The sequence below is a fragment of the Centropristis striata genome, chromosome 17 (genome assembly GCF_030273125.1).
Source record: "Centropristis striata isolate RG_2023a ecotype Rhode Island chromosome 17, C.striata_1.0, whole genome shotgun sequence".
Classification (NCBI taxonomy): domain Eukaryota; kingdom Metazoa; phylum Chordata; class Actinopteri; order Perciformes; family Serranidae; genus Centropristis; species Centropristis striata.
In genome coordinates this window covers 5313311-5326236 of record NC_081533.1, presented here as the reverse complement: position 1 = coordinate 5326236, position 12926 = coordinate 5313311, and the positions used below count along the sequence as shown (strand labels likewise).

Sequence of the window (12926 nt, the reverse complement as noted above, 5' to 3'; positions counted from 1 at the left end):
AGCACTTTATTTTGATTTGACAGCAACTTGACACTAAACTAATATTTATATTCATCCAATGAAAGCAAGAGATTTTATAACTGTAGATATTTGTTGCTTTGTATCTAATTAGCAATGATCAGTAGTCTCACCCATTACTGAAGTTCACAAACCACATTGATGCATAAGTCACCAATAAGTCCTCCACAAGAAGAACAACTATCCTGTTGATAGTTGCCGTACATTCCTTCCAATGGCTAAACTGCTGCTCTTTTCGGAAGCCTTCCCACATTGGCACTTCCAATCCTGTCCTAGCCTATTTTGGACATTTTTATGTTCAAGTTGAAAAAAGGGGGCCAGGTCCAAGTTGTTGAGGCTCATCTGACGAATTTAGTTGTTCTCCCGTTTCTGGTCTGACGAGTCTCCCACAGCAGCAGTTTCGTTTACTGCTAAATCAAACACTCAGGGGGTGAAGTTAGACTGCAGATGGACTTCGGTTCAGCCTCGTTATTAGGTCATATTAGATAAGCTTCATGTCATATATTAGAAATGAGGAAGTGACAGGACTTTTAAAAAAGGACTAGCAGACTTTATAAATCTTATAATTCATTCATCATGTTCATTTACATTTTCTTGATTTATATCCAATAACATTCACATCTTTAGATTTGCTCCACCTCTCTTGATAAATCTTACATTTAACTTGTTTTGCATACATGTGCTATAATATGCAAATAACTCTGGACACTCAAGTCTCAACATTTTGCTTGCCGTTTTAATGATCGGACCATTAACAACGTAAGTATGACACAAATGTTAGGACTGTAAACCGTAAAATACATGTACTATGTGAAAATATCAGCAACATTAAAGTTATCATTGTTGTTTACATAAGAAGTAAGTCCCCAAACCAAATCACAAAAATGAAAATACATTCAGCTGAAGATGTTACATTGCTTATTATGTAAGCAATTGGTCTATTACTAATATTCACACTGCCAGAACTCTACTATAACAACAGTCAGTGAGATTTATGCTCATCCAATGAAAACAAGAGACATTATAACTGTAGATATTAGTAGCCATGCAGTTCTTAGCTTTGGCTAATGATGAGCAATGATCAAAGTATCTCACTCATTACTGCAGTTCACAAACCACCTCTGTGATGCATACGTCACCAATAATTGCTCCACATTGACAATTACCCTGTTGAGGGTAGTCGCGGCTTCCATCACTGTATCCATTGTCTTTCTTGAGAAAAGAATTCCCACATCGGCACCGCAAACGTGGCTGGGTTATATTTTTGACATTTTCCTTTTCTAGTTGAACAAAGGGGACCAGGCCGTAGGTCTGCCTCACTTCAATCGTGATTATTTCTTCCCTCTGGTGCTGTCCATTTCTGCTGAAGAAGGACAGCGAGGAGGCAACAGAGTTCCAAAACACTTCAACCATTTCAGGTCGCGGTATGGCCTCGTTTTCAATTCGTCTCCACCGGCTGGATAAATGACTTGTAGATCTGGGGACTCTTCTCCTAACATTTGACTTGTGACTAACACAATCAAAATAATCTAAAATCGAGAGAGAGCTGGGATGGTTACCTTTGCAGCACAGACCATAGGCATGTCCAAAAACCTTTCCATCCCTCAAGTTCATTGCAGACCGTTCATCACATAAACCTACGGTCCAGTCAAAGTCCGGGGAAAGACTAATCATCCACCTTTGAATGTTAGGAACTCCATGGGTACTACGGATCAGAAGAGTGGCAGAGCATTGCTCCTGCCAACTGCTGTAGAAAACTTTTTTTTTGTCTTTGGACAGCGACATGCTAGGGCCACAGCTCCATGGGTCAAAGATAAGGTCTGAACCAGTAGCAGTGAGCTCCTGGTGGTTCTCTGGATCAACCAGAGTCAGCAGGGATCCCCAGAATTGGCCTGCCTGCTTCACTGTCCTTTCCCAATTCTGTGTTATCTCCTGAACCAGTTTATCCTGATCACTGCCAGGCTCCAAGCCTTTCCTCAGATCCACAGCCTTGGCCTTCTCCACATCCTGATGCACCTGAGAATACATCTGCAGGAATCTGAAGGTGTCCTTCTCCTGCTGTGCAGCTTGCATGCTGCTCTTGCTGGTTCTGATGGACACCATCCGGGCAGAGACTGAACTCTGGACACTGGTCAGGGTGATGTCACGCAGGTTAGTCACAGCCTCAATGAGACGCACGCTAGAGCGACCCAGCTTCTCTCTTTCACTCTTATCCCACTTTTCCAGACTCATACTCTGGGAATCAACTTTCACCAGTAAGGCCTGCTGACTGGCATCGTTGAGCTTTGCCAGGAGCTCTTTGTGGGCTGTGGAGAAGGTCTTCATATTGTGCAGACGGTGCTGGTCTTCAGTGGCGCAGGAAACACACACACAGGTCATGTCATCCAAGCAGTAGTACTCCAGGAGTTTGCCATGCTGGGGGCATTTAGTGGTGCCACCTAAGCCTGTTTCCCCTGAGGCCATTGGCTCGGTCAGAGGATGAGTTTGGAGTAACACAGGAGTGGTGAGGTGGGCCTGGAGGTGCTGGACGCACATGGAGATCTCACATTTCATGCAGGTCTTCCGTGCTGGTTTCCTGTCCTCCCCTGTACACATGTCACAGAGGATAGCTCCTGAGCCCTTTGCTTGTTCGTCAGACATGTTTTCAAAAGCAGGAAGTCCTGATTTGATTTTTCTTGTTAATGATTTTGTAGTGAAGTCCTTAGGATCCTCCTTGTTGCCCTTATTGACTCTGTTTTTGCAGAAAACCGATGAAATCGGATTTTCCTGAATGTAGTTGTTGACCCGTTTCTGGTCTGATGACTCTCCCACAGCAGCAGTTTCGTTGACTGCTAAATCAAACACTCAGGGGTTGGAGTTAGACTGCAGATGGACTTTGGTTCAGCCTTTTTATTAGATCATATTAGATACGCTTCGTGTCATATATTAGAAATGAGGAAGTGACAGGACTTTTAAAAAAAGACTAGCAGACTGTATAAATCTTATAATTCATTCATCATGTTCATTTACATTTTCTTGATTTATATACAATAACATTCACGTCTTTAGATTTGCTCCACCTCTCTTGATAAATCTCACATTTAACTTGTTTTGCATTTGCTATAATATGCAAATAACTCTGGACACTCAAGTCTTAAAATTTTGCTTGCCGTTTTAATGATTGGACCATTAACAACGTAAGTATGACACAAATGTTAGGACTGTAAACCATAAAATGCATGTACTATGTGAGCACAGAAAATAACAGAAACATTAAAGTTAACATTGTTGTTTACATAAGAACCAAGTCCCCAAATCAAATCACAACAATGAAAATACATTCAGCTGAAGATGTTACATTGCTTATCATGTAAGCAATTGGTCTATTACTGATATTCACACTGCCAGAACTATATTTTAACAACAGTCAGTGAGATTTATGCTCATCCAATGAAAACATGAGACACTATAACTGTAGCTATTAGAAGCCATGCAGTTCTTAGCTTTGGATAATGATGAGCAATGATCAAAGTATCTCACTCATTACTGCAGTTCACAAACCACCTCTGTGATGCATACGTCACCAATAATTGCTCCACACTGACAATTACCCAAGCGAGAGTAGTTGCACCTTCCATCACTATATCCACTGCTGTTCTTGTGGAAAGATTTCCCACAGGAGCACTGCCAATATTGCTGGGTTAAATCTTTGACATTTTCCTTTCCTAGTTCAACAAAGGGGACCAGGCCGTAGGTGTGGTCCATTCCAATTGTGATTATTTCTTCCCTCTGATGCTGTCCATTTCTGCTGAAGAAGGACAGCGAGGGGACAGTAGAGTTCCAAAACACTTCAACCCTTTCAGGTCGCAGTATGGCCTTGCTCCCATTTTTGCCACAATGTGTGATTAATGTAGAGTAAACCATGCGTTGTTTGAAATAATCACCTGAACAGATTGTTGTACGGTCACAATCATTATACTTGTAAGTTGAGAGATAGCTGAGCTGGTTACCCTTGCAGCACAGACCATAGGCATGTCCAATAACCTTTCCATCCCTCAAGTTCATTGCAGACTGTTTGTCACATAAACCAATGGTCCAGTCAGAGTCCGGGGAAAGACTGATCATCCACCTCTGAATGTTAGGAACTCCCTGGGTACTACGGATCAGAAGAGTGGCAGAGCATTGCCCCAACCAACTGCTGTAGAAAACCTTCCTTTTGTCTTTGGACAGCAACATGCCAGGGCCAAAGCTCCGTGGGTCAAAGATCAGGTCAGAACCAGTAGCAGTGAGCTCCTGGTGGTTCTCTGGATCAACCAGAGTCAGCAAGGATCCCCAGAATTGGCCTGCCTGCTTCATCATCTTTTCCCCATTCTGTGTTATCTCCTGAACCAGTTTGTCCCGATTACTGCCAGGCTCCAAGCCTTTCCTCAGATCCACAGCCTTGGCCTTCTCCATGTCCCGATGCACCTGAGAATACATCTGCAGGAATCTGAAGGTGTCCTTCTCCTGCTGTGCAGCTTGCATGCTGCTCTTGCTGGTTTTGATGGACACCATCCGGGCAGAGACTGAACTCTGGACACTGGTCAGGGTGATGTCACGCAGGTTAGTCACAGCCTCAATGAGACGCACGCTAGAGCGACCCAGCTTCTCTCTTTCACTCTTATCCCACTTTTTCAGACTCATACTCTGGGAATCAACTTTCACCAGTAAGGCCTGCTGACTGGCATCGTTGAGCTTCGCCAGGAGCTCTTTGTGGGCTGTGGAGAAGGTCTTGATATTGTGCAGACGGTGCTGGTCTTCAATGGCGCAGGAAACACACACACAGGTCATGTCATCCAAGCAGTAGTACTCCAGGAGTTTGCCATGCTGGGGGCATTTAGTGGTGCCACCTAAGCCTGCCTCCCCTGAGGCCATTGGCTCAGTCAGAGGATGAGTTTGGAGTAACACAGGAGTGGTGAGGTGGGCCTGGAGGTGCTGGACGCACATGGAGATCTCACATTTCATGCAGGTCTTCCGTGCTGGTTTCCTGTCCTCCCCTGTACACATGTCACAGAGGATAGCTCCTGGACCCTTTTGTAGTTTGTCAGACATGTTTTCAAAAGCTGCAAGATCTTGGAACTAATAGCTCTTCAGTTTTCGTTCAGTGAACACTCGTAATTAAATGTTCTGAAATTGCCTGTTGCTCGTCCTTCAGAGACTGGTTATAATAACTTGGGCTGCTCTCCAGTATCATTTTCCGGGAAAGAAACTTTATAGCTTTACATAACGTCATCTTGTTCCCCTACTGCTCATAAAAAACTTACCTTATCACTGAAAACATATTAATAATCTACTTCAGGTAGAGCCTACACCCAGTTGCCAGTTTTAAAGTTACACCCAGCTAAAACTTATGCAGCAAAATGACTCCTACCTTCATGAAAGTAACAGTTCTCGGCTTCGGTGGAAACTATTACTTAAACATTATTGTCATTTGGATGTTTTGTGTATCTGTTGAATTGTATCAGGTGTTTCTGATTGTTACCTCTATCAATACATTTTTCTCCACCTAAATTGGCTAAAAGTAATAATTAAAAAAGGCCTTAAATATGCACACTGAAACATAACATTTCAGAAAAAAACTTGCAATACAATAAATTAAAAGAATAATAAAAGAATTGCATCAATTTAATTATTCAATTGGTTCCATCATGGTGATGTCTTAGTAGTTATACTTTTTTTTACCCTTTTCACCTGTCGTGTCTCCCCTCAAATAATCCATTTGTCATCATCTTGTCTTATTTTTTATTATAGCAATGGTGGGAAAAGTATTCAGATCCATTGCTTAAGTAAAATGACTAATACCACACTGAAATGACTCCACTACAAGTAAAACTGCATTCAAAACTTACTTAAGTAAAAGTACAAAGTTATCAGCATCAAAAGTAAAAGTACTCATTATGCAGAATGGACTCACTCAGATATATTATATATATTCCAAATCTATTCTTGGATTATTATTATTATGATTAATGCATTTATGTATGCAGTGTTTTCATTTTTTAAAGGTAGAGACAATTGTAACTACCTAATATACTGTTATGTGGTTTATTTTTAATAAATGTATCATGCTTTTAATGTTTTAAAAGGAACTAAAGCTGGCAGCAAGATGTCGTGGAGTAAAAAGTACAATATTTGCCTCAAATTGTCATGGAGTAGAAGTAAAAAGTTACATAAAATGGATATACTTAACCCTTTGATGCACAACATGGGTCTAAAGTGACCCGATTGAGGTTTTTTTTCTATATCTTTGCAATAAATAAATTTCATCATTCAGTATTCCAGATTTTCCTCAATCAACTTGTTTTTGATCATCATACATCCTAATTTTTTGTTTTCATTTCTTACTTTTTGAATAAAACCCCTTTTTGCATCACTACGCTACTAATGCACAACATTGGTCAAAAATTTCACTATGGGGTATTGTGTGCATAATTTTAGGGAAAAATTAATTGAATCAATTTTGGAATAAGGCTGAAACATAAAAAAATGTGGAAAAAGTGAAGCGCTGTGAATAATAATGTGTGACAAAATGATACATCAACATGTTAAATATATTTAAGTTGTGCAATAGAAGGGGTGTCCATATGTTTTGCATCAAATGGTTAAATAAAGTACCTGAGTAAATGTACTTAGTTACATTCCACCACTGATATATACCATATATAATTAGATAAAGATGTAGAATTCATAATAAACCATAATTCCTGATGATGTGAGCATTAACTTCACATTATTAACCAAACAAACTAAATTAAAGTGTTAATGTATGTGGATCCAATGAGCAGCTTTCATGCTAACATTATGGTCTAAACCAGATCAGCAGAAAAAAAAACTCCAGTCACACTTACAAGACATCTCGTCCGCTGAAAGGTAGGAAGTCCAAACCATTAATTAATTGGAACTAATGATAACGTCTGTATTTTCTTAATATAGCGACAGTAAAGTTAATTGATAACGTTACAGTACACTAAAGCTATGTTTACTTTAGCATAATTAGCAAGCTAACATGTGCTTTGGAACGTCACTGACGTTACCTAGGAGTAACGTAAGATACGTCAACGGTCAGGCAGAGAGTATGAAGTACATAAAGTGTGCATTCACTGATAATGATTTAAAAAAAATAAAAAATCTTTTTTTAATTATTATTTTTATTTATTTTATGTTTTACTACTATTTCTCCTGATTAGTTCTTTGTTTCTTGTAATCCCTTTTTGTCTGACCTCATGATTGTCACGTTCCTTAATTGTCAATAAAGAAGAAGAAAAAAGATACGTCAACGGTTAGCTCGAATTTAGCCAGCAACTTTTACAGCATTTCATTGGTAAGTAATAGCATTTAACAACACCACAGTTAAGTCAATAGAGTGTTTACATTTGTCACATTCTTTTTGGAAAGTTAGTCAAGCTTTTCTGCATGAAAATCAACATTTCAGATGTTACAAAATACCAGTGGTGGAATGTAATATAGTACATTTACTCAAGTACTGTTCTGCCCAACAAAGCCTAACTGCAGTAACTACATTTTTGGTCAAAATTGAGTTATAACTCAAAATTAACTCCTCGATGTCTGTTTTATCTTTTCACAAAGTTGTAGATTTCAATTTTGAGAGAAATAATTATATAGAAACCACAAAATCCAACTCAAAACCAAGCAGTTTGCACTTACCACTGTCTGCTTTGGATATATATACGTATTTAAACATAAAAATTATAGAAATAATAAGTTTATTTGAAAGGGAAATTATTATCTAGATAGTGATGAAGTAAAAAAAGTGAGATAAAATGATATTAATACTAAAATAAAGCATTACTTTATGATATTAAGTCTAAAATAAAACAAAATATAAAAGCTGAAAGAAGACAACAACATTGTTGTTACTGCACTCTGTTTATCACTACTATTAGAACTTTTTACAGCTAAACCAGAGTGCAGTAAACTACATTTTTTGGTCAAAATTGAGTTATAACTAAAAAATGAACTTCTTGATGTCTGTTTTATCTTGTCACAAAGTTGTAGATTTCAATTTTGAGAAATATAATTATATAAAAACCACAAAATCCAACTCTAAACCGAGCAGTTATTGCAATTACCACTCTCTGCTTTGGATATATATACTAATTTAATCATAAAAACAATAGAAATTATACGTTTATTTGAAAGACAAATTATTATCTAGATAGTGATGAAGTAAAAAAACGAAAACGAAAATGATATTAAGTCTAAAATACACAAATCTTTAAACACAATAATAATAATACACAATAATAATAATCTAACAATATATTTGGAATATATAAAACAATCTGAGTGGGTCCATTCTGCATGATGAGTACTTTTACTTTTGATAATTTAAGTACAATTTGATGCCGATACTTTTTGTTTTTAATGCAGGACTTTTACTTGTATGGGAGTAATTTTACAATGTGGCATTAGTACTTTTACTTAAGTAAGGGTCAAGGGATCTCAATACTTTTTCCACCACTGCAAATACTAAACCTAATACTTTTTTTATTTTAAATTCTGGCTAGATTTATTCCAGATGTATTCAGCTGCAATCTAAGATCAACTAAAGTAATTTGAGTCTGTTTGAATCATATACTGCAGTCTGAAATATTATGACAGGAGTCAGCACTTACCTTTAATGCTCAATTGAATAACAGAAAACATAATTGTTTCAGTTTTGTTTGAAAAAAATCATCTTGAAAAGGTCTTAAAAAGCATTCAATTGAACTTTTTTATACTTGTAGAAAACCTGCTAGAACAAAATCTGTCAAATCAAATATTTCATTGGACTGATCCTAATAACCCCTTTACTGATTTGCAAGCTAGCACATAAAACACCAAATATAACCAAATATTTTAGTGATATTAAAGTGATCTACCATTATATAATATGTGTAGAAAAATCTGTGTAAATGTAAATTTTGTTTCTTTTTTGGGTCATTTTGGGTCTTTTTTTGGTCATTTGGGGTCTTTTTTGGTCAATTTGTGTCTTTTTTTGGTCATTTTGTGTCTTTTTTGGTCAATTTGTGTCTTTTATTGGTCATTTTGAGTCTTTTTTTTGGTCATTTTGTTTCTTTTTTCGGTCATTTTGGGTCTTTTTTGGTCAATTTGTGTCTTTTATAGGTCATTTTGTGGGGGTTTTGGTCATTTTGGGTCTTTTTTAGTCATTTTGTGTCTTTTTTGGGTCATTTTGTTTCTTTTTTGGGTGATCTGAACTGTGTGTGTGAGATTGTATTCAGTGAGCGGGGGTCGCGGACAACATGCATTTTAAATTGGGGGTCGCGACTCAAAAAGGTCGAGAACTACTTCATTAGGACACAAGTGCTTTATAGGTACTTGTCGTAGTGGTCAGTGTAGATCAAGAGTGAAAGTGTTCAGTAAAGAGTTGGTCTTCAGTCTCTTCTTAAAGATTGAGAAGGACTCAGCAGAATGGATTTGAATGCATGTTTTTTTTGGGTATCAACCTTTTTTGATCGCTGTTGCTCTTTGTTCTTTGCAGGAGGCGTCCCACATTAGAAAGATGAGACACAAAGTTAATGGAGGACTTAACAGGCTTGGACAAAAGACACCCTCCGCTCCTGGAAAGACTTCAGGATTGAACAAGGCCCCGATGGCTTTCAGTCTGAACCAGAGCAGTGCCGTGGTCCTCCCTGTGCTCTCTGACAGTCAGCAGCTTGTCTGGGTGTACTCAAATGAGATCGACCTACAGATGGATGGTGCAGCAGAGATGAACGAGGCCTTCGAACGCTTCCCGTACCTGTCTCAGAAACAGACGAATGCTCTGGCGCAGCGCTGCTCCCTGCACCCCGACCAGGTGAAGGTGTGGTTCATGCTACAGAGGCTGCGCTGCGGCATCAGCTGGGACTGTAAAGACATCCGCATGGTTCGGAGGAAGTTCAAGCCCAGTCCGGGAAAGGACAGCCTGCAGAAAAAGATGGAGGATAATGAGGTAAAAGAGGATAGAGGAGAGAAAAAGAAATGCAAAATGAATCACAAAGATGTGAAAGATCGTGGTGGGAAGACAGCAGGAGACGTTGGGGAGGAACGGAGCACCAGAGAGGGGAGGATGATGGGAGAAAATGTCAGCTCGGATGAGGAAGTGGAGGGAAAAATTAAGCTGGAGCAACCAATGAAAAAAGAAAAGGAGAGGAAAGTAGATGAAGTCAAAAGGAATACTCGGAAGCGGAAAAGGATGACAGCGACGGACAAGATGGGAAATAAGAAAAAGAAACAAGGAGAAGCAGGAGAAGAAGGAATAAGAAGTGATGAAGGTGGAATGGAGTGGCAGAAATCCGCTCAGACGGAGACAAGACCTTTCACCAGAATGATGAAGAAAGCAAAGAAGGAATTATCGTCGTCTGCTTACAGCAGCTTTGTGGTGCCTGATGAGCTGCTGGATGCAAGTCTTCCACTCATCCCCCAGTCTCAGACTCAGCTCTCTGAGGGGCCTCAGCTCTCTGAGGGGCCTCAGCTCTCCGAAAACCACACAAAACTGCTGAAAAGTGTTCCAGGCGTGCACACAGAGTCAACCAGCCATGATAATGCCATCAGTGATGTGGACAGGCTGAAGTTCATAGAGGTGCTCAGTGATGTCATCGTTGCGTACGGTTCCCCCGTGGTCACCCAGCAGCAGATCTCTCACGTGTTAGACTCCTGCAGACTCTTCACTAAGATCCGCCACAACACAAAGATGTGGACGCGGACGAAGCTGGCCATGATGAAGGTGGCGTTCCTGTACTGCCAGTATCCAGACGGGGCGGGCTACAGCCGCCTGGCCGCGGCCATCGACATCCCCCGAGACATGCTGGTTCAGTGGTTCAGCGACATGCGATATTACATCAAGAAAGGAAAGCCGCGCTGGATGAACACGGAGCAGCACAGCCGCGTGCTGGCCAACGTCCAGTACCACCAGTGCCTCAGCACGCTGCTAAAGATGAAGATATGTGTGGCTCTCAGTGAGGCTGGTGGAGAAGCAACCTGGAAGAGTGAAAGCTGTGGCCAGAAGTGATGCCTCTGTGCCAAAAAGCACACTAAGAGTACCTCTTTACATTTTAACTCTATGGAGTCTGGGACTATTTTGTCCATTTTTGAATCCTTTTCGTGTCTTTTTTTGTGTCTTTTTGTGTCTTTTTTGGTCATTTTGTGTCTGTTGTTGTGTCTTTTTGTAGTTATTTTGTGTCTTTTTTTGTCATTTTGTCTTTTTTGGTCATTTTGTGTCTGTTGTGTGTTTTTTTGTCATTTTATGTCTTTTTTGGTCATTTTGTGTCTGTTGTGTCTTTGTTTGGTCATTTTGTCTCTTTTTTCTAGTCATTTTGTGTCTATTTTTAGTTATTTTGTGTCTTTTTTTGACGTCATGAAGAGGTCGAGGGTTAAGGAGGCAACAGATGCAGTTTAGTGACTTTTGTGTTGACATTTTGAACTTTTGGTAAAAGGTTTGACACATTCTTGTGAACTTACATGCGATGTATCATTGTTATACTGTTATTATGGTTATTTAAAGGGACAGTTCAACCCATAAATCCAAAATTGTTGTTTATCTGACTGTATGGATGTCTGCCTTCTCTGGACTATAATGGAACTAGATGGATGTGCTTGTGGCTCTCAAAGCTCCAACAAATGCATTTGAAAAACTCATCAGCAATGTCTCCTTCCAGATGTCATGATTCAGTTACTCAAGACAATCCACACACCTCGTTGTAAGCCAGGTGTCTTTTTTGGTCATTTTGTGTCTTTTTTGGTCATTTTGTGTTGTTTTTTGTCATTTTGTGTCTTTTTAAAGTAATTTAGTGTTTTTTCAGTCATTTTGTGTGTTTTTGTCATTTTGTGTCTTTTTTTTTAGTAATTTTGTGTCTTTTTTTGGTCATTTTGTGTCTTTTTTTAAGTAATTTTGTGTCTTTTTTTGGTCATTTTGTGTCTTTTTTAAGTAATTTTGTGTCTTTTTTTGGTCATTTTGTGTCTTTTTTTAAGTAATTTAGTTTTTTTGTCTGTCATTTTGTGTCTTTTTTAAGTAATTTTGTGTCTTTTTTTGTAATTTTATGTAATTTTTTTTGGTCATTTTGATGATGAGTGTAGCTCCTACAGGAAACTGCTCACAAGATCTGTTGACAACCCTGTGGCTAAAAAAAATGCTGTCATTTTACATTTCTGCAAACCATAGATAGTTGAATGTTTCTTAACCACTCATCCTGTTCTCATAGTGACACGTGACTTTAAAAATGCTGCAAATGTGACGACTGGGCTGCTGTTGATTGTCTTCAATAACTGAGTCATGATTTATGGAAAGAGACTTTGCTGTCAACTTTTTTAAATGTATTTTTGGCCTCACAAGTCGAATGTTATGTAGTTCCATTCTGACTCACACCGAAAGAGAAAAAAATATATTTTTAATTTGGAGGTAAACTGTCCCTTTAAGACAGATGTTTGAAAAAAGATTGCCAAGTTAGACACATTCCTGTGAGTTTTCCTCTTTTTTTTTAACATAGAATGTTTTGTTGTGACACTGTTATTATGAAAACTTATTACATTTGTCAACATGCATGTACTGCCTTTCCAGAAGATACTCATTTGCCCCCTTGCACCAAAAATATCCATAGGAAAACTGTGGAAAACTGCTTAGAGGGACAAACAGAAATGTAGCTGCATGCCCAGCAGAAGCAGTTTAGTTTCCTCTAATTATGTGTTAATGTTCTGAATACTGTTTTTTAGATAAAAGGCTGTGAAACATTGTTGTAAAATTTCCTCTGTTATGCTGTTAATGTGATTTCTCGACACATTTGTTGTGTTTAGAAGAAGCTCATTTACAATGTAGATGCAGATTTACATTGAGGAGTCAGTTTGTGGTGTGCAGAAGTTTTTATTGCCATTCAAATAAAAAACTTTCACTGTTC

General features: G+C 38.7%; 3 protein-coding genes across 5 annotated transcripts; 1 reads left to right on the top strand and 2 right to left on the bottom strand.

Moving 5' to 3' along the window:
- Positions 1 to 319: 319 nt before the first annotated feature.
- Positions 320 to 2658, bottom strand: LOC131990134 (tripartite motif-containing protein 16-like). Its single transcript, XM_059355533.1, has one exon. The coding sequence runs from the start codon at positions 2656 to 2658 to the stop codon at positions 1117 to 1119; it is 1542 nt and encodes a 513-aa protein (XP_059211516.1). The 3' UTR covers positions 320 to 1116.
- Positions 2659 to 3213: 555 nt separating this feature from the next.
- On the bottom strand, positions 3214 to 5088 carry LOC131990133 (tripartite motif-containing protein 16-like). The gene has a single exon (XM_059355532.1). The coding sequence runs from the start codon at positions 5086 to 5088 to the stop codon at positions 3541 to 3543; it is 1548 nt and encodes a 515-aa protein (XP_059211515.1). The 3' UTR covers positions 3214 to 3540.
- Positions 4466 to 12925, top strand: homezb (homeobox and leucine zipper encoding b). Of its 3 annotated transcripts, none has more exons than XM_059355250.1 (2): positions 4466 to 4599; positions 9539 to 12925. In XM_059355250.1, the coding sequence occupies exon 2, from the start codon at positions 9560 to 9562 to the stop codon at positions 11045 to 11047; it is 1488 nt and encodes a 495-aa protein (XP_059211233.1). In that variant the 5' UTR covers positions 4466 to 4599; positions 9539 to 9559; the 3' UTR covers positions 11048 to 12925. The 3 variants fall into 3 exon arrangements, with proteins under 3 accessions (XP_059211233.1, XP_059211232.1, XP_059211231.1); XM_059355249.1 differs by lacking the exon at positions 4466 to 4599 and adding an exon at positions 6664 to 6906; XM_059355248.1 differs by lacking the exon at positions 4466 to 4599 and adding an exon at positions 7200 to 7357.
- The last annotated feature ends 1 nt before the right edge of the window (position 12926 follows it).

Bases quoted from the DNA above. Each gene is read 5' to 3' on its own strand.
- LOC131990134 (XM_059355533.1), bottom strand. From the start codon at position 2,658: ATGTCTGACGAACAAGCAAAGGGCTCAGGAGCTATCCTCTGTGACATG.
- LOC131990133 (XM_059355532.1), bottom strand. From the start codon at position 5,088: ATGTCTGACAAACTACAAAAGGGTCCAGGAGCTATCCTCTGTGACATG.
- homezb (XM_059355250.1), top strand. From the start codon at position 9,560: ATGAGACACAAAGTTAATGGAGGACTTAACAGGCTTGGACAAAAGACA.